The sequence below is a fragment of the Lonchura striata genome, chromosome 1, assembly GCF_050655825.1.
Source record: "Lonchura striata isolate lonStrDom1 chromosome 1, ASM5065582v1, whole genome shotgun sequence".
In the NCBI taxonomy this organism is placed as follows: domain Eukaryota; kingdom Metazoa; phylum Chordata; class Aves; order Passeriformes; family Estrildidae; genus Lonchura; species Lonchura striata.
In genome coordinates, this window is record NC_140703.1 from 73,691,934 (window position 1) to 73,712,050 (window position 20,117).

The 20,117-nt window shown below is 38.4% G+C and overlaps 1 protein-coding gene across 39 annotated transcripts in view; it reads right to left on the minus strand.

Moving 5' to 3' along the window:
* ZMYM2 (zinc finger MYM-type containing 2) overlaps positions 1–20,117 on the minus strand; it is an 89,242-nt gene that overhangs the window by 68,179 nt on the left and 946 nt on the right. For 2 of the 39 annotated variants that reach the window (XM_085580854.1, XM_085580795.1), the window contains exons 2-6: positions 19,910–19,967; positions 4,519–4,580; positions 2,172–2,292; positions 557–1,058; positions 196–289 (exon numbers count right to left, since the gene is read on the minus strand). In XM_085580854.1, coding sequence (XP_085436980.1) covers positions 196–289; positions 557–1,048 — 586 coding nt within the window. In that variant the 5' untranslated portion in view covers positions 1,049–1,058; positions 2,172–2,292; positions 4,519–4,580; positions 19,910–19,967. Of the gene's footprint in view, positions 1–195; positions 1,059–2,171; positions 2,293–4,518; positions 20,054–20,117 lie in introns of those variants that run through there. The other 37 variants (XM_085580882.1, XM_085580816.1, XM_085580844.1 and 34 more) reach the window with 28 other exon arrangements.

Here is a 20,117-nt window from a genome sequence, read left to right on the forward strand (position 1 = left end):
GTATTATGCCTATATTTTATTCTAGTCACAAATAAGGTAGTGATGGGCATGAAGGGAATCAAGATCTTTCATACTTATTATGCTAAAAGACTAAGCACTGTCACTGCCAAAAATACTTCAATCAAAAATTCCATAATAAATTTATTTCACTATTTATTTCTAGCTTTTAAGGAAAAATTCAAAATTGCAACTTACCAGGATTATGATGAGTCACAGATTCTCCATTTTGAAATACATCTCCAGCCACGTTCATTCTACCAGGATTGAAAGGTCCTACACCAGTCTTGGTCTGTGAAGTCAAAGATGGGGTGTATGTTTGCAAATTAACACCAAAATTATCTGACTGCAGTCCGTTAGATACATCTCCCAAGCTGGCATTCTGCAGTGACGTTACATGTGTAATCATTAGGTTCATGTCACACCCATCACCATCATTTTCTAAATGACCAACACCGACAGAGCTCATAGCATCTGTTTCTAATGTAGTAACATTAGCAATCTGAATTTCTGAGTCTGGTTCTGTGGTTATACCACTATTACCTATTCCTGAATTTACCTTACTTCTTGAAAAACTGGAAGGTGAGAATTCCATTTCGTTGGTTCTATTTTTACACTCTGGAAGTCTTCGTTCATTAAAACTGGAAGCATTCTTCTCTTGTCCTTGATTTGTTTCAATGTCTTCTTCATCATCAATAATAATAGTTTCACTTATACTCCCCTTTCGAGAATGTAAGTCTTTTGGAGAAGGAAGCATTTTGCAATCATTTCCTTTAAGTTCTTCATTTTTAGATGATGTAAATGCAGCGTTCCTTTGGTCTGCTACCAGTGATGTAGAATTTTGCGGAGGTTGTATAGGTTCTATAAAAACTACATCATCATCATCTTCTATAGGTGAGTTTTGGAATTTATTAGGTCTAGAAACCAAAGAACTTGGTGGCCCTCCAAATGTATTTCCTACATTTGCAAGACCCGCTGCCATGGTGGTATTCCCTAGTAACCTAGGAGTATTTTCAGACAAGTCTAATCCTCCCAGAGGACTCGAGTCCATTCCAGATCTGCTGTTTGAGAAAAACAAAGCAAGAAAGGAACACATCTAACTTCAGAGTAAGACACTACTTTCCAGTAACAGTTCTTAAAAATAACTACTGAATTAATAGTTCCAGATTTTATTTTTTTCCTGAGATAACAGGAAGGAAAATTAAGTTTTTCTATGCTTTTCTTTGAATGTCTTAATATCCATTTACTTTCTAATTCTATACTAGCAAAAAATATGCAATCTCTACACATCACAATGTTTTATCAATACATTTACACAGAGGAAACAGAATTTTCAGCGCTATTTATTACACAATCCTCATCTCTCAGTCCTGTTCCCACCCCACATATGCAAGCAATTATCTTCTAGCACTGCTTTTGCTAGACTACAAAGCAAGACCAACAGTTAGGCACACAGAATGAAAAACTGAATTCCTATTAAATCTTGGCCCTATTAGGAATGTTAACAGTTTTGAAATTCAACCAATCTTCCCCCAACTCCACACTGCCAAAGCTCCTTAGATAGCCACAAGATGACTGGAACAAAGAAGTAAGGAAGAGATACATAAGAAACACTTGCACATGACAGAGATAGATACACTACTGAGCAGCAGAAAGTGGACTGCAACCTCTCGTTTGTAGCCACTACAGACTGGCAGCTCATTTGAAGTCCTGACTTGCTACCTCATGCTCCTGCAACTTTCACTGACTTCATCTTATTTCTTTTAAGAGCAAGCAGTGTTTATGCAGGCTACTTCCCAACAGCTACTTTGCCTGGGGAGATCTGCTTACTTTTAGTAATTATTCAGTTTGAGGAATCTGTTCTTCATAACTGTCAATTTAACCATGAATTAAAAATTACAGAAGTCAACCTGGATATAATCAAAGCTAAAAGACCTAAGATGGCTCTAAAAACATCTGTACTAAAGATCAGTAAGTTAAACTGATCTTGATACAATGCTACATGAAAAATATACACATAATTATAATTTGGGTATGTCTTGGAGTATATGCTGATCTGTGACACCACTGAGTTTGTGTGGAAGGTTAGAAATGGCTATCTGTGCTTTTTTGTAAAGCCTTTGTACAGGAAAGTAAATACAAGAAGTAGAAATATCCTGCTTATCTATACTTACCCATCCAGAAATCCACTGCAATCTGTTTACCTTAGTAAGTTGCTCCAAGCACTTTTATTTTCTTTCCTGTGGGAAAACTGCTCTTGTATCAACTTGCTGACTTTCACAAAAGTACTGTGGTCTGAAACAGGGTTAAAACAAACATTAGCTACCCAAAAATATTTCCTCACCTGAAGCATCATCTGCCAGCTATGTTCCTCAAAAAGACTTTCTTCTAAATTTACAGTTTAAGTTCAAACCTGACTTGCAGCACTATGATCCTATAGTGAGTCCATTCAATCCCTGCTGGGAATTAAGCAGCAACAGAACTGTTTGAGATCTTCTACTCTGTCACATCACATTTCCAGAAGGCTTTATAGTGGGGAAAAATATGCCACGTTTCGTAAGAGACAGACATACATAACTGCAATTGAGTAAGCAAACATTAAAACCAAGAAGTATATCTGTAATAGAATACTAACAAAAGAAATTATTCAAGTAAACTAAGCAATTGAGAAAAAAATCTTAGCAGCTACATTTCCTTTGTTTTTATCAGGTCAACCTCCTTGCTGCCTGTAGAAGAATACACTATGCTAAAATTAAAATATAAAACAAAAACTACAGGACATAAAATCAGGCCTACAATGCAATATAAACCTTACACTGCTAATATTTTTCAACTTGTATATATACACTGCAGTGATAGCACAGATTCAGGCATCCATAGCCTATATTAACACATGTGATCACTCACAAGAGACTGAAAATGTTCAAAGTTCAAGCATCTATTTATTCTTCAGGCTTTATAACAGTCATCAGGTTTTCCAGACCTGGCAGCACTTTTAAAAGAGAGTATCAACTTGTGTAGTTATCTACTGTTTGAGAACGGCCTTTAAAACCCCCAGACAGTAAAGTTGCCCAGAGGAATAAAGCTCAAATATTCTTCTACACATTTACACTATTCAAGCCCTGCTGCCATTAACTGAGAAGGAGTAGGGAGGGCAGGACAAGGACCAAACAGTAAAGCTGTGAACAAGATTAATCCTAGAAGAGAGGCAGGTGATCACCTTTTAGTTCCTTCCTATCTTAGCCTTTCAGACAAATGCCATTATGTAATAACATTTGAACCACAATAAAGGGAACACCGAATTGTAATGAAAGACTGTTTCTTACAAAAAAAAAATTGTATTATCAATGTAGTTGGCAAGTACCGCCCTGGAAATCAGTCAGTTACACTGAAGGTTAATTTAATCCAATATTCTCTTTCACTTTTTCCTCTACAGCTGATTAACTTAAGAGTGTTCTGCATCTCAGATTTTGCTGAAAATAATTTAAATTTTAAACTATTCTATATGTTTTGTTTCTCTATAAGAACAAAAGCATCACAAGCACACAAACCTTTTAATAAAGTTTTAAATATATTTGAACAGATCCGAGCAGAGAAAAAATGAGACTATGCCAAGCCTACATTCTAGGCCTGACTCAAAACCTTTATGATTCCTATTTTCACAACTTCTTAGCAGAAAGACAGACTTGGGCTGCATTGCAGTACATGCATATAACATGTAGTAAAGTTAAGACTCAAAACACGTATCTTCTTGCCTGTATTTATTTACATTTTCCACAAAGCTCTTAGGTTTTAATGAGCTGTACTGTTAAGTATTAAAAAAGTAAAAATTTGTGTTTAATTACTAGTGCAAAGTCATAAGCACAATCTGCATATAGCTCCATGCAAATAGCTCCTACCTCTCGACAACAAAATTACCCATAAAATGTGCAAAATGAGATAGCTTGTTTTCTAAAAGTCAGAACAGCAAGGAGAAACACAAAAACCACGTAGGCAATGTCACAGTACTTCTAAATTAAAAACTACCCAAAAAAGTGACTTAGCAGGAAAAAAAAAAATCAAAAATGTTTAGAATGGAAAACTAGAAAAAACTCACACCTCAAAACTGGCAACAGCAAAAGATGCTTTACAATATAAATACAATTGTTAGAAATACGTGATATTGATTAGACCGATGACTGGATGAATTGCTGAGATCTGGGGGGGGAAACTAAACTGAAACAGAAAAAACCCCAACCAACTAACAAAACAAATGCCCAACTCAACAACAAAACCAAATAATAATAAAAAAACCCAACAAACTCCTCAAACAAAACATCCCAACCAACCAACAACAAGAAAACAACACAGTGAGACCTAGTTTGCAGAAAATGCAAGTTCAATACTGCTGAAGAACAAGCTCAAGGCTTTGTGGTGGTACACAGACACCAAAATCACATCTGGACAGAAACTACCAATATTCAACAGCCCTTCCTGAACCAGGCCTTGTGTGTCCCTCTTAATTTAAGCTACATCACTCACCTATTAAAAGTCCTCACGATGAAATAAATTATGATCCCATCGCTTTGTTCAAAGCTTAATTGCTGGAAGAAATAAGAGACAAAATGCAGGTACTTCTTTAGAATGATGACAACTACTAGAGCTCTTAAGATAGCTAAGTAATACTTGTAGGGTCAACTCCACTGATGAATGATAAAAGAGTTAAAGTTATAATGAATTGCAGAAACCCAGATGAAGTGTATGAGTACCTCAAAAAAAAAAAATCAACTTTGCTTTAACAAAAGCAGAAGTTGGAATTTAAATGCCTTTACCAAGTGCCATTAATAACATGTGAAATGAAGGCAACAGAACATTCAAGTCACAGTTATATACACTTGGAGCAAAAACACAAAAATCAAAAGGAGTCACTAAAATCTGGCTAAAACTGCAGTTCCACCAAAACAGGACATTGGAAACAGACATCCAAAGTAGGACCAGCATGTACAGATGTTTCCCTACCAGTGCTACAAGCCCAAACACAAAAAGGAAAAACTTGAAAGACTACTTTGGAAATAATGCATAACTGAAACATCTTCAAACGTGGACAGAAAAAATTTAGGAGACAGTATCCTAAGACGCAAATATAGGAACAAAAAGAAAGGGACTTATTTGCCTCAGCGGAAGAATATTACTTTCTGCTAGGAAAGCACAGTACCATAACTAAATTATTTACCTCAAGAGGTACTGAGCTACTTTTAACTTCCACATCCCAAGCAGAAGAAACAGCCCATTAATGCTTTTCTACTGTCACTTCCACTCAAGCAGTGACACCATAGGTGAGATAATGAGCATGAGACTGCAAAGTAGTCTCATTCCCATTATCTCACTATGGTGAGATAACTATTCACCATAACTACTTAACTACTGCTGTGCAAACTAGGGGGAGGGGGAAGTAAAATCAGCCCACCACTGAATGATGGGAAAAAATTTTATAACACAGCCAACTTCAACCACCTAGAGAACTCTGAGCCATGCAACATATTTCAAGGTATAATTATCCAGACAGCACTCCAGAAAAGCATATTTAAATTCCATGGGGAACAAAAAAAATAAAAATACAAAAAAACCTCATTACTTCAACATCTGTCTTCAGAAAGAGCAACCTCAGTGAGAGGAAAAGAAATGGACCAGCTAGAACAAAAAGCTTGAAAGCATGAAAGCCATTTATAAAAATCACTATATTATGCATACAACCAGCCCAAAAGGACTCCAAAAACCTAACAGAGACTACCACCAGAAAGCCTCTGACCAACGAAAGTGCTGGAATCATACTGGGGGAATGTTTTATATACATTTCATACACCTTTTGGATAGAAACAGGCTACTGCCCCATGTCAGAGCAACTGTCTAAAATCTCAATTCCTGTCAATTTTACAATCAGTAAAATTTTCCTGAAGTAAAAGAGCATCCATGAAGCCTGAACCAGAAAACACAGAAGAAATTCTTTGCACTCATGTTCAGTAAGGAAAACATCAGGGAAGATCATATCTAAGCCCTCTTTCTACAGGTCGGGCCAGAGGAAAAATGTTGCATCAAAGTGCTAACACAAGAGGATTTTATAACAAATCACTAGGGCCTTGTGGAAGTCACTTAAGATTTCTAAAGGCAGTTAGCAATTTTTTATTTCAGTATCTGCAACCAATTACTTAAGCAGCAGGCAAGAACAATTACTCAGACTACAGTCCTATCATGTCACTAAATAAACTGATAGAAACTACAGTTGAATAAATAGATCAAAAAAAAAAAAACCACAGGGGAGGGGAGCAACACAAATTTTACAATGAAAAGGTAATGTCTCACAGGACTACTGCCAAAATCATTTGAAGGGTTCACATACTTTTAGACCAACTGTGATTAAACAGGTATATCCCACTAAAGTCTTGCAAAAGGCATTCAAACACTGTACTCAGTGAAGACTGCTGTGGAAATTATCTGTAACAAAGATTTTGAGAAGATGTTCTCTGGGGGATTTGTAATTATTTAAAGAGAAAAATATCATGTGTTGTTTGTTGTTACCATAATAAAGACAAGTTACCCCAGGGGTTCCAAAATAAAATTACACAGATCAACATATGTAAGTCAGCCAAAGAGACAGTGACTCCCAAAATGAATGCTTCCTAATCATATAAACTTATTCACAGCAGCTAATAACACAAACTGATTGTAAAGCAGTGTGGCAGGAAAAAACACTAGTGATAAATGCACGGTAGTGAACTTGGGGCAGAGGGAAAAATACACATAAATTATGATCCCAGTTGCCACTCTCTCACTCTTACAAATCAAAGCTACTCAATCAACAAAGGAAAAAAAAATCAAATACAACAAAGCCCATTAGCTACTACAAAAAAAACATACTTCACCAGCATCTTGCTTATCATGAGATGTTCAGATCACTCACTTTCCAGAGAAAGGGAAAAAGAGATGAGTTACATGAACAATTTATACTCATGGAAAACACTTCTCTTTGAAATGGAAACAACTCAAGGAAGATCCTAAATCTGAAAGAATAAAAAAAATACAGATGGTAAGAGTTGCCCTGTGTTTTGCAAGAACAAAAAGGTGCCAAATTAAATAACTAAGAAGCCTTAATAATCTATTGTGCATGAAAACATTTTGTTAATTGGGAGAATCACTGCTGTAGAAGGCTACAGAGGTTACAAATGCAACCAGTTCCAACAGGTATTGGGCAAACAATTTATTGGAATAAATTCATTTATGACTTAAACAGAGTGGTTCAAATGAAAGTACAAAATTCTTGGCCAGCCAGCTGAAAACCAGAATACACCTGCAGCAAAATCAGGCTTTAACTGAAAAGCTTCTATTCCTAGACATCCCTGTTGCAAACAAGTCACCCAATTGTCGATCTGCCTAGTACAGCAATTACCCAACTTAAAAGAGTAATAATAATTTTCTTACATACAAAAGAACTATCACTAGCCTCACAGAAACTCTACCCATTTACCCAAAAAATCTAAATTTTAGCCTATGGCGCTCAAGCTGATTTCAGCTGAGGGATGCGTGTCAACATTTTGGTGTAAGGGCTAGGGACTTACTGAACATGTCCTGATGTTCTGTGAAGCTTTTCAGTTCGAAGGGTCACTTCCTGACCCTGACATTCATTTGACCATAATATCAATTAATTCCTTTATTCAGCTACTTTCTAAAGTTCCTCTCCTTATTACAGAAAATCACTTATCACTTGACTTTCCTTGTCTGATGATCACAAGCTCAGTACAGACTATGTGCAAAGCAGCTATCAAGAAGCTCTGTAGCTTAATGTCTTGCTACAGCACATGAACACTCATTCCCTACACAGCTATACGCAACCCACCTACCACAGCTTTCTCAGGGTATGAACCATCAACCCAGTGCCTGAATGTATGCCACAGTTCACCCCAAAAACAAACTAAATCACTCCAATTAAAATCACCTAAAAGTATCACTTTTTCACTGCTATTGAAGTAACCTAGTAACTCAACTATAGCCAACTCAACTATATATAAGAAATGAAAACTGCTAGAAATACACAAGTAGTCCAGAATTCTTAAAAGGTTGTAATTTAAGCCAGCTTTAAACTGAATCTGCATGCTACTACTACGGTCTCAATTTGGACATAGTAAATTATATATACTGTGTATGGAGAGACTGCTACCTGTGTGAATACAACTCCAAGTTAGATACAAAGCAGTTGCAGGGCCATTCTGAATCACCAGATCTCTTACAACATGGGCAACCACGTAAACTGTTTTGGTTTGTGTTTTTTTTCCTCCTTATATCCTTCCTGAGGGATATTCAGCCATCAGCCTTAGCTTTTTATGTTCAGATATGCCTTGGATACCTGGTAGCTCTGATTTACTGTTGATCTCTAACAAAAATGTTAACACTTCTGAAGGTCCGCCTAGTTACCAGGTCCACAGACTCGTTGCTATGCTATCATGTGACACAGCTGTTTCTGCAACCACACACATAACCAGACAAAAGAGACTTCCCTGCTGGAATCCTTTCCAGTCAAATCAGTTCCCCAAACGAACAATTTCTGTGCAAGAACACTACAGCTGTGCCTGAACATATCAGTGTTGGTGCCACAGCTCTGAACTTCAGCACAAAGATCATTTCAGCAGACAGGATAGTAATGACAAGATGATGGCCACAGATAAAAATGCTCTAGCCTGACAGCAACTACTACATAAAACAGTCCAACATGCATGTGCCCACTGACAAAAACATAGCAAGCAGCACCAGGCTGAATATTAAAACAGGTCAGACTGAATTTTACAACATGTATATCCACTGGCCACACTGAGTTGTGTATCTGAAGCAAGCAAGGCTTTAAGCAAGCCTCAGATATTACATTATTGCCACAATGACTCAACTATTTCATCTGCCAGATTCACACACAAATCACGGTAATGAGTTCAACAGGAATACTTGTATATTTTGGGCTAACCTCAAGTGCCAACACTTCATTCACAACACCAAAGTAAAACAAGGGTCTTAAATTACCATTCAAGCTAATTAAAGAGTTTGAATAATATTTAACACAAACCCATCAATGTATTTATATTGCTGGTGTTTCAGAACATGGGTAAAAGCTTTCATGAACAGGATACTAAGTTTAGGTTCACAAATCTAATTTACCTGTTCATCTAAGTACCATCATTACAAAAGCCCGGTATATCTCATAATTTCAGTTTTGAGACATTACTTCAGAATTTATTTTCCAGTAGGTTTGGAGCTGGTTCAAATTGAATTATTTTTCTTTAATTTTGAAAGGAATTGTATGGATTGAAGAAAGAGTGTGTTTGTCACGCAGATTTCAGAGAATTCAACATAAAAGCATATGAAAAGACCTGTAATCCAGCAGAGAAAATAACTAAGAACAATAAAAGGGCAAGATCTACTTAGTGAAATATTGTGAAGCAAGTCAATAAATTTTAGTTTTATTCACAAGAATAACTATGTACATACAGCTAAAGCTTACCAAAAGTATGCAAACTTTGATATCTTCTGAGCATCTTAACTGAACTGCAGCCACCACTGTTCCCTGTGAATGCTGAGATCTGTTTTCCAACTGATGCTTCCTGGAATACTTGAACAATTTTGCTCAACACAGCCTCTTTCTTGAGTCTTCCTACTCAATGAATGCAAAGAAATGCTTCCTTGTGTGCACAAACAGATTCAAAATACTAAGTCAACCTCAAACTTAATTCTATGAAGGGGCATCCAAAACAAGCACCAGTAATTCACAAGACTACTCTTCAAAGAATGAGCAGCACTTGGCATAAGAATTATTGGCAAATCAAAATCATACAGTTGACTAACACAGTTTTAGGGCAGCCACACTGACATGTCTCTCCTCCTTACCTGCACACTTTCTATGTATTTCATGGCTGTTTAATCTTGGAAGCACACTGATCAGTAAGAACACAGTACCATTTCTAGCCTTAAAAGCCATTATTTGTAATGCAGTAGAAGTAAATTTTATCTACAACCCAAGCAGCAAGATGCTCCTTAAGGATGTCCTTTGTTATAAATGGAATAGAAAGGTGAAACAAGACAGAAAAACAAAGGACCCACAATAAATGCTTATCTATTACTTATATCCAAACACATGTATATTTCCAGAAAATAGGCAACACTAGGCCATAGAAACAGACCTGAAAGATGGCTATGTGGAAAAAGAGTACAGCTACAGGAGAAAAACACTATGCCAGAGATATGAAAACAGGAAAAGGACACGTAAAATATTGAAAAATAACTAGAAAATGGCATTAATACAGCATGAAAAGACGTCAAGTTGTCATTTAATGGATCTTAACTTTAAAAAATGCAACACTTAGTATGAAAAACAAATTCTGAATGGCTCGATCAGAAACAGACCCAGGAAGAGCAAATTTATTTAGATGTCAAGCCTGGGCAATAGAACACAGGCCATTGGTGTCAGTGGGTCACAGCACACATTTCAAAAATATGCCTTACTCCTGCTCCATACAGAACAATGAAGATTAACTGAGAATTCAAATCTATGAAGTCCCTAGTTTTTGCTTTAGTTAAAATTAAAAAAACTACTGATATACACAAATAGCACACAATCTTCCAAATTTGTCAAGTTACGAAAAATTGGATGTACAGCCAATCATATATAAACCAAGCAAATGTGAACAAGCACTAGAGACTGGAAAGAACAGAAATCTCAAGAGCAAGAATTTTCCAATATTTATTTATCTTAGCTATTCACAACTGTTAACCCTGTTGCTACTTATGCCTATTACCTGCCATTCTACCAAAAGGTATCTCAGAGAAGAGCTTGGCTTTGTCTTCCTCTTTATTTTCCCACTAATTAGTTGAACACAGCAGTAACCTGTCCCTTCAGCCTTCTCTTTCAGCTGAACACACCTCTCTTTCTCAGCTTTTCCTTCTTTGTTATGTGTTCAATCACCCTGGTCTTACACTGCCAAAATATCATATCTTCATTAGGATGGAGTCTAACCAAAACCAGACTAAACACTATAAATGTATTCTCCCAGTATAAGACAGCACAGAACAATCTCTTTCTTTAAACTGCTGGCTACTACCTTGCTTCTTTCAGTCCAGTATACTGCTTACATTCATCCTGCTAGGGTGCACTAATCATATTTAACTTGCTGTTCACCAGGACTAGGCAAAGCTGTCTTCTATCCTATTAGTGCCCAGACTGTACTATTCCCAAACATTCTGGAAACAAAGACACTTTTTAACTAACAATATGGACTTTTAGCATTATTCTTCATTAGTGCTTCTTCTTAACTGGTTGATATTTTTAAATTTTTATTTTAAACTAGCATTTAGTCTACACTCATATATGTATAACCCATGAACAAGTAGTTCTGTATGGGTAACTAGTGTGCACCATGCCTAATGGCACACCACATCTCAGTGCCTGACTGAACAAATCTTTTTGACTAATGCTTCTAAAATACTTTATTTTTGCATATGCTTAGAAAGAGGAAAAACTGTCATGCCAAAGTCTGTAAATGAACAAGTTTGCAGACAGACCATTTTATTTGCCTTTAGCATAACTAACATCAGCTAATAGCCTCAACCAGATTTTTCATCCTTGAGAAATAATCAAGTATTGCCTAACAACCTAGTATTTTGGGCCTGGTATGGACAAGTTTATTCAACACAATTTACTTGCAGTGATTAGTATGCAATGCATCAAGTAATTCAGAACAAAGAAAACTGAATTTAAAAGAGCAAGTTAATATTATGCTATAGAGAGGAGGGAAACCCATGCAGATTAAGACCAAATAAACAGAAAATGAAGCTACAGTGTAACAAAGGAAAGAAAAAACTTATCACCACAAACAAAATGTGATAGAAAAAGAAGTGTGAGAAAATCAGAGGAAAAAAACAGCCACAAAACCGTTCAAGTTCTATATGAGGTAAGGCTGATGGGAAACAGAATCCAAGGCAAGAATAGATCTGGTCAACAAGGCAAGTATGATAGGTTTTCACAGCTGCACTGGCTGGCTGGCTGCAAGTTACATTATGCAATCAAGAATCCAGGTTATCCAACTGCTTTAAAATGTAAAAGGTAGTCTTAAAATAAGATGCATATTGTATTTGTTAGGGCCACAGTTCCACAACAACAAACTACATCCAGTCCTGGACAAGACTACTGTGGTTTTGAATTCCTACTCCTTTCCCCCTTCTCCCTAGCTGTTTAAGGATTCTAACAACCAGTCCATCATGGGAGCTAAGATGGTAGAAAGCAGAAACACACAAAAAAAAGAGCAAATACTCTATATCTACATAGCTGCTCACCTCCAAATTTCATTGTGATGATTCATGGACCTAAAATGACTCTCAAAATTAAAAACAAAATAATCATAAAAGCCAGAAAAGGCTGATGTTGGTACAAACAGGAAAGGACAATGACAAACCTAAGTTAGCTTGGTTCAAATGGTCATACAACCAAGGATGTATACATTAAATTTAAACCCATGAAAAATATACAAAGTAGTATTTGTTTTAAGCAAATATTTAATCTTTTGAATCGACATATGGAACTGGAAGCATAGTCTGAGCTTTAAAAAAAAAAAAAAAAGAAGCTATTAACTTTCCTAGCAGGGAGCTTTTCAAATCTTCTATAAATTTTTGCCTAAAAAGAAGAAAGTGATGCCTCAATAAGTTATCCCATCTTCTAGTTCTTGCACCTGCTGAAAGGCTACACACTGTTCCCTGTTTGATTTTGTATTGCTTAGGCAGTAACTGACACTCAGAAATTCAGTCTTTAACACTGGAGCTGGAAAGGGAGATGGAGGAAGCACACCCAATTACCCAGCATGTTATTGGGTGCTCAGTCTCTCCTAGATTAGGATTAAATCATGCCCTAGTCTATTCTCTTTTATTTGAGGAATAGAATGAGTTCCTGAAGTCTGTTAATAGAAAGCATGTTTTCCACTCCTTCTTTCGTAATTCTTGTGTATATTCTCCAAACTTTATGGTTCTTTTAAATTACTAAAAAAAAGCTGAATTTAGTTCAGATCATTACTATACTATACACAATATCAGTCAGACCATCTCAGTATTTCTCTTTGTTAGTTCTTTGGATAGAAGTATACATAATGATGGTCAAACACAGTAACAATGGCAAATATTCAACTTTTGCTTCTGGTAAAAAAATAAATCACCTTTGTTGTCCTCTCCATTTTCCTTCATTTCTAAATCGTGATTTCTTTTTTTATTACATGGATTACGAACAACTTCTTACCTGGCCTCTCTAGATACTACTTAGCTTCCTTAATGAGGTATCACCTACCAGAACAAAACTTCATTTCCTGAATTAATATTTCAAAAAACATAGCCAACCTTACAAGAAAAACTACTGCTACTACTACTAATTATTATAATAAACAAAATCCCAAACATGCATATGTGCAAACACTAGTTGTAAACTCTAAAGATGTCTGGTAAATTCTGCCAGCTTAATAAGAATTCTTAAACATTTATAGATTGGCATATTAACAATCAATTGTTGCTCAAACAAAACAACTACATTACCTCAGGTATAACAGAACACTAGGTCTTCTTCCCTTTTCCACACACACACAAAGAAAAAAAGACACCAATACCACACCCATAGATCACAACTGTTATCACAGACTCTCAGGAGCCAGAGCTGTAGACCACATCATGCTAGCCACTGTGCAAACACAGAGTAAAACTGCTCAAAGAGCAAACAATCTAAACATAAGGGGCAACAGATGGAGAGAGACAAAAATGAGAATACAAGGAAACAGCACCACCATAAACAATGGTTACAATTAGTTCTTGCTCTAAGGATGGTGTGTTTGAGTCCCAGGGTGACAGGAAAGGTGGAGGTTGGGGTTTGTTTTCAGTAAGTTTTATTTCCTATAGTCAGGTTCTTTTGCATTAACGGGTTACAACTGGCTTGCTTGTAAGGGTGTACTTCTCCAAGTATGAGGAGCATCACAGGAGAATGAATGAAATTGTTTAACTGCCCATGATGTCACTTCCTAAACAGCACTTAAAATATCATTAACAACAAAAACAGATAGTACCCTTCACAGTTAAATCCCAACATTAAAGGTAAGTAAAACCTGTTGGTTTTATCGCCATAAAATGCAAAAGGCAAAAAGACTGGACAGTCAAAAGAGAAGTCCAGGAAAGCACTCTGGTATAGGATTCTGGGTCCACATCAACAGAGCAGGATCACTTTCATCACATCTGTTAAGAAAAATTGTTACCACACAATACAAAGATCAAAGGCATAATCTTGTACTCTTGTGATTTTTTAACACAACTAAATAACAAACACCTAATTGGTGATTAACAGTTAAGACACCATTTAATATGTGGGAGAAATCTACAGTCTTTGTTAGAAGACTGTGTGCTATGTCTAAAATCAGGGCTAGATTATGGACTTGACTCAAAGATGTCATGACACTGCTGTCTACAAGCAACAGCACAGATTGTTTTCCTTTGCAATAGAAGCCTCAGCAAAAGGTCAGACATCCACAAAGAGAAGTCAAAAGCACACACAGAGATTTAGCTAGTCTAGAGGACAGCAAGCCTGGAAGAGAGAGACTTGAAGGTCATCCATACAGGCATGACAGCTGAGTTTATGAATGAGATGAACAAAATGACTTTTAAAGAAATCTGATGTAGTACAAGGAGTAAATATCAAGCTGGAAAGATCTTACACAGATCTAAGGAAAAGGAACTCCAAAAATAAGTAAGGTTTACACCAAGGTTACTTTCAAGGAGAGAAGAAAACAAAAAGTGAAAGGAAAAAAAATGCACAGTAGCATTATGAGTTAAATGAATTAACTTTTTTTAACATTCAGTATGACTGCACTGCACAGAAGAGCCTAAAGAAAGGTAAGATGCCAATACACTTCCAACAAAAGCCTGCAGGAGGAAAACAAAAGATGTCCTTGTTTCTTGGACTGACTGCGAATTGCCAACAGCCCTCAATCAATAAAATTTGCCATAACCTGTATAATTCTATGTGCATGATTTTCTATCTTCTTCAATACCATATTTCACAGCAGAAGATTAGAGGAAACTAAATGCAGAAACCAACACATACACAACACAAACTCTTCCATAATGCCACTGATTTCTCCTAATGATCTAGACCAGCAGAAATTACATCAGTAGCTCTGGTTCAAGTATCTAAGCAGCTGTTGTCCCCATCAGTGCCCAAGTAGCAGCATGTGCCCAAGCATACATGGGTACTGTACAAACTATTCCATGGGAGAAAGGTAGAACTGAGATGACATCCGGCTTAGCATGTGCTGGGGGTAAAACTGATGAGCAGGGACTAGGCCTGAACAGGCTTCTGTACAGCACTAGGTACACAAATGCCAGTATTACAGCCTTTGAAAGCTACAATGATGCTAACTGAAGGATTCTGATAGTCTTGAAAGGGTTAAAGAACCTGTAAAGTTTATAAACCTTTTAAATAACAAAGTAACATATTACACATTGTATTTTTTAGTGACCCAAACACATAGTTTTGCACAACAGCAAACACCATTAAGTAGTCCCATCTCAGACAAACTTAAAAAACCCAAACAAACCCAACCAAAGTCCTCTTGTGCTACTGACACTGAGTATGGCTGGCTAGAGCACTGACATCACCTGAGTGTTCCAAACCAGTACTGCAGCTACTCTGCTAAAATCACTGAACACTTGCTTCTGCATCCCACCCATGTGATGAGTCCCTGCTATCCCTACAAGATTATTCTCTTAATAGCTGATGGTGAGAAAGGGGCAGAGAAAGAAGTTATGGTAAAGCTAATCCCAAAAGATTTAGGAAACATGGACAAAAATTAAGTATTTAAGCATGACGACAAACTTACGAAGTACAAATGCCCTCTGAATCAAGAGCAATTTGAAAAACACGTTGGTAGCAATCTTGTCACTAAAAACTGTCACTTAAACACAAAACTCAACAATCTCTGTAGATTTTACTTATGTTGGACTAATAAATCTGTATTATAACCATTGATTGAAATAATTTTCTTCTGATAGCAATCCAGAGCAAGAAAACAACTTTCATCATTGACATGGCCAGTCCGAGAGATACTTCAGGTGAAGGGATGAGAAACCCTCAGTGGACCCGGTCCATAAGGGACAGTCACTGATCTCCTCTACTGCAACTGTTGATGTTCTCATAAATACACACATATAATAAAACTCTTTGTGCGCGTGTGTGTCTTGTCCAACTCTAGTGGCATTGAGTTTAACACAACACATATAGAATTCATAACTTCTAGAAGTTCATGGAAAAGTTTTCAGTTGTCAAAATCATTTAAGTATAAATAAGTGGCATTGAAATCATAGAACCATTTAGGCTAGAAAATACACTTAAGATCAAGTCCAACCATTAAACTGACATCACCATGTTCACTACTAAATGATGTCCCTACGTTTCAAAGCTACACATCTTCTAATTACTTTCAGGCATGACACTTTCCTGGGAATCATGTTTCTATGCTTAACAACCCCTTCCAGTGAAAAAATTTTCCAAACAAATCCAATCTAAACTTCCCTTGGTGCAACTTGAGGCCATCTTGTCCTGTCACTTGTAACCTGGGAGAAGAGGCCAACTCCTATCCAGCTACACCCTCCTTTCAGGCAGTTGCAGAGTGATGAGGTCTCCCCTGAGCCTCCTTTTCTCCAGGCTGAACCCCCAGCTCCCTCAGCTGCTCCTCACAGGAACTGTGCTCCAGACCCTTCCCCAGCTCCGCTGCCCCTCTCTGGACACGCTCCAGCCCCTCAATGTCTTTCTTGCAGTGAGGGGCCCAGAACTGAACACAGGGTTGGAGGTGTGGCCTCAGCAGTGCTGAGCACAGGGGGACGGTCACTGCCCTGCTCCTGCTGGCCACACCAGAGCTGACCCAGGCCAGGATGCCATCGGCCTTCTTGGCCACCTGGGCACACACTGGATTGCATTCAATCCAGCCAACCACAGCAACAATGAATGCTGCCTGGAATCCAGCTGTAAAAGTATGCCATCAAAATCAATATAGTGAAAGTCCTAACTGAATAAGCCATAACATACAACTGCATTCCAGCGGTCTCAAACTTCTTCCTTCTACCAAAAATTTCTCTTAGAAGTACAAAATGCTATCTGACAAACTTGCAAATCTTGGTATAAAATAAAAAATGTAAATAGTAGCACCTATATTGAGTATATTGTTCATACATCAAGTTGGCATATACTGCCAGCCACATCTACCAGCAGCACAGAGGGCAAGCTATAAATATGGAATACAAGCTAAGCTTCATCTGAACTTTAATGTGTAAGCAAGCAACCCAGTTAGCCACAAAGAGCCTTCAATCACTAAGATTAAATCACTGAAACAAAGTTAAGAAGAAGTTGAAAACACTTCCAGCTGTGGAGCTGAACATAATTTCAGTGGACACAAAACTCCACTGCAACACAGGGGGCTTTTAAGGCCCTCATGAGGCAAGTATTACCTCAAACTTCTCACACTGGACACCTGAGTAGTCTTTTGAACTCCTGTGAGCTTCAAATTCCAATCCCTTTCCATAAAATGGTTGAGTTCATTGTTAATTGTGATGGAAAAAGAAATAGTTCTCCATGAACAGTGAATTTTCCATTAGCAACAGTTCTTGATACAAGTTCTTAACAGACTCCCCATACTGCTTTTATTGCAGGGTACATCAATTAAATGCAAACTCAAACAATGTGACAGAACTTCAGAAACTCTGTACTTAGTCCTCAAAACCAAAATGAAAACTTCTCAAACACAAGACAATTCATGATTCTGCAGGACCAAAAAAACCAAAAGCCAAACCAAAAAACCCTAGTAAAAATCTGAAAGACATTGTACCAGCTTTGTACTATTCCCCTCTGTACATACTTGAACAAGCTCTATAAAAGACAGAGAAACTTGCTTTCATTTTTTCATTGCCACTTTGACATCCTTGCTGAAGCAAATCCCTATTAGCATGTTATTACAGGATGAGCAACAGGAAAATGCAATAATATATTTGAGGTTGGAGAGGATTAATAACAACAATATAAAGCCAATTTAGTAGATAATAAAATTAATTTATTGCTCTAATTAAGACAGACTTCTATTAAAATAAGTTACTTAGCTTAACCACCAAATAACATGGCTGACGAGTTTGGTTCCTAGAGATGACCTTGCAGCACTAAGCACCAAATACCCCGAACAGCATGGTCCTATCACATGCCATAAGAAGGCTATACCACCATCATTGCAGCTGGAGGAGGACAATGTGCCACCTACCACCTCCAGTACACAACAGTCTCCCTTCTTCCAAAGCATCATTTGCCTTGATATTTCCTTAAAGTAACTTTATTTGACATGAAGGATAATCGGAAAAAAAAGAACAGCTATTAGACTGGAATGCATAAAAAATGAATCAGAAGTAAAATCAGATGGTAGCCTTGCATCCAAGATATGGTAAGAATTTAAAAATTACTGTTCAAAATTTTAAGCTGCTGTAGCAAGTCAAGGGTTGGAACAGACAACTTTATTAAAGATAACATGCCATGTAAACTCTTACAAGTCTTTGATGCAGTTCATAATTTTATACGTGCAGAACAAATAGAGATCTGATGTCCTCATCCTAAGCAGTGAGGCTTTGCAGCGAACGACTTATTCTTTGTATATGTAAGCCACCAAAAAGTGACAAAGAAAGTTGCAAGCTCTGCGAATCTGGAAAATGTAAAACAGAAAGGGACAGAAACGGGGCGGGGGGGAAATCCAAGATACGAGTGTTGGGGAAGACCGCAACACCTGAATCCGTGCTGTAACCAAGCGAGGGACCCATAGGGCGAGAGAGGCGCTGCCTTTTTGTTTTGTTCTCGGGCTGCGCGCTCCTGGCGGAGCCGCCGCGCTGCCGCCGGCGCCTCTGGCGGCGCAGCCCGCGCACCGCGCCCGGGCCCGCCGCGGCAGCTCCCGAGCCTCTCCCGAGCGCTCGCACCCTCACTCGCTCCTTCGCCGCGCTACTTGGCCATTTCGGAATCCCCCATGCAGATAAAAATACAGCCCCAATATTAACAAGGGTAGAAGCTAGATTCAAGTTATATCCCAGTCCTACCCACAGGTATTGGCAGGCAACAAGCCTCTCCTTAGCCAACCTAACACCCAACAGAGATCAAAATCTGCTCTCAAAATTCCACATAGACAAAACACCAAAAATGCTCGCTACCTGTGGGTTTCACCAGTGTCCTCCAGCTTCCCGGGGAAGGGACAAAGTGGATGGCTCAGAAGCCCAGCCAAGAAACCCAACAAGACCACCCATACAAATCTGCGGGTGTAGAGAACCAGTCTGTGAACCAGTCACAAAGAGACCATGGAGCGTGCTTCTCCATTACAAACTGCTGGGTGATTTTAAACCTCCCATGCCTCTTCTTAGCTTCGAGATGATACGCGGGACACGTGATTCGAGCAATGGAGGAGGGGAGAAAAATTCAAGATGGCTGAAGGTGTCTTGTCACGGGTGTTCACGCACGCTACACAACTCTAGAGGGCACCCGAAATATGCCCTCCTCCTCCTCCCTCCCGAGCCGGGTAACGTGAGCAGCGGCAGCAGCCCGTCGTCTGCCTGCCGGAGTTGGTATTGCAGGAGCGATGTCTGCAGCAGCAGCAGCGCCCACTCCGAGGAGGAGCCGCCTCACAGCCATTACTGGGGCTTCGCCCCAGGGCAGCGGCTACTGAACGCAGGAATTTCCCCACCCAGCCCTAGAGGGACCTCATTCCACCCCTTGCCCCAGGAGAATACGGGGCGGGGGGAATGGTTCAAGCCCGCTGTTAGGAGGTCTGGCAAAGGCAGAAACAGATACACAAATAGCACTCACAATGGAGCTCCCTCTCCTTGTTGGTCGCTGCCAAGGCTGCACCAAACTGGGCTGGAGCCTAAGGGAAAGACATGGGGTTAACACGGGGCAGCGAGGATCAGGCAGCGCCCCCAAGGAGCGTTTCCATCGCCTGGCCAGGGCAGGTACTGCCTGCATCACTCACCACTTCCCTTTAATCCCAATCTTTCAAATAAATAAACAAACAAAC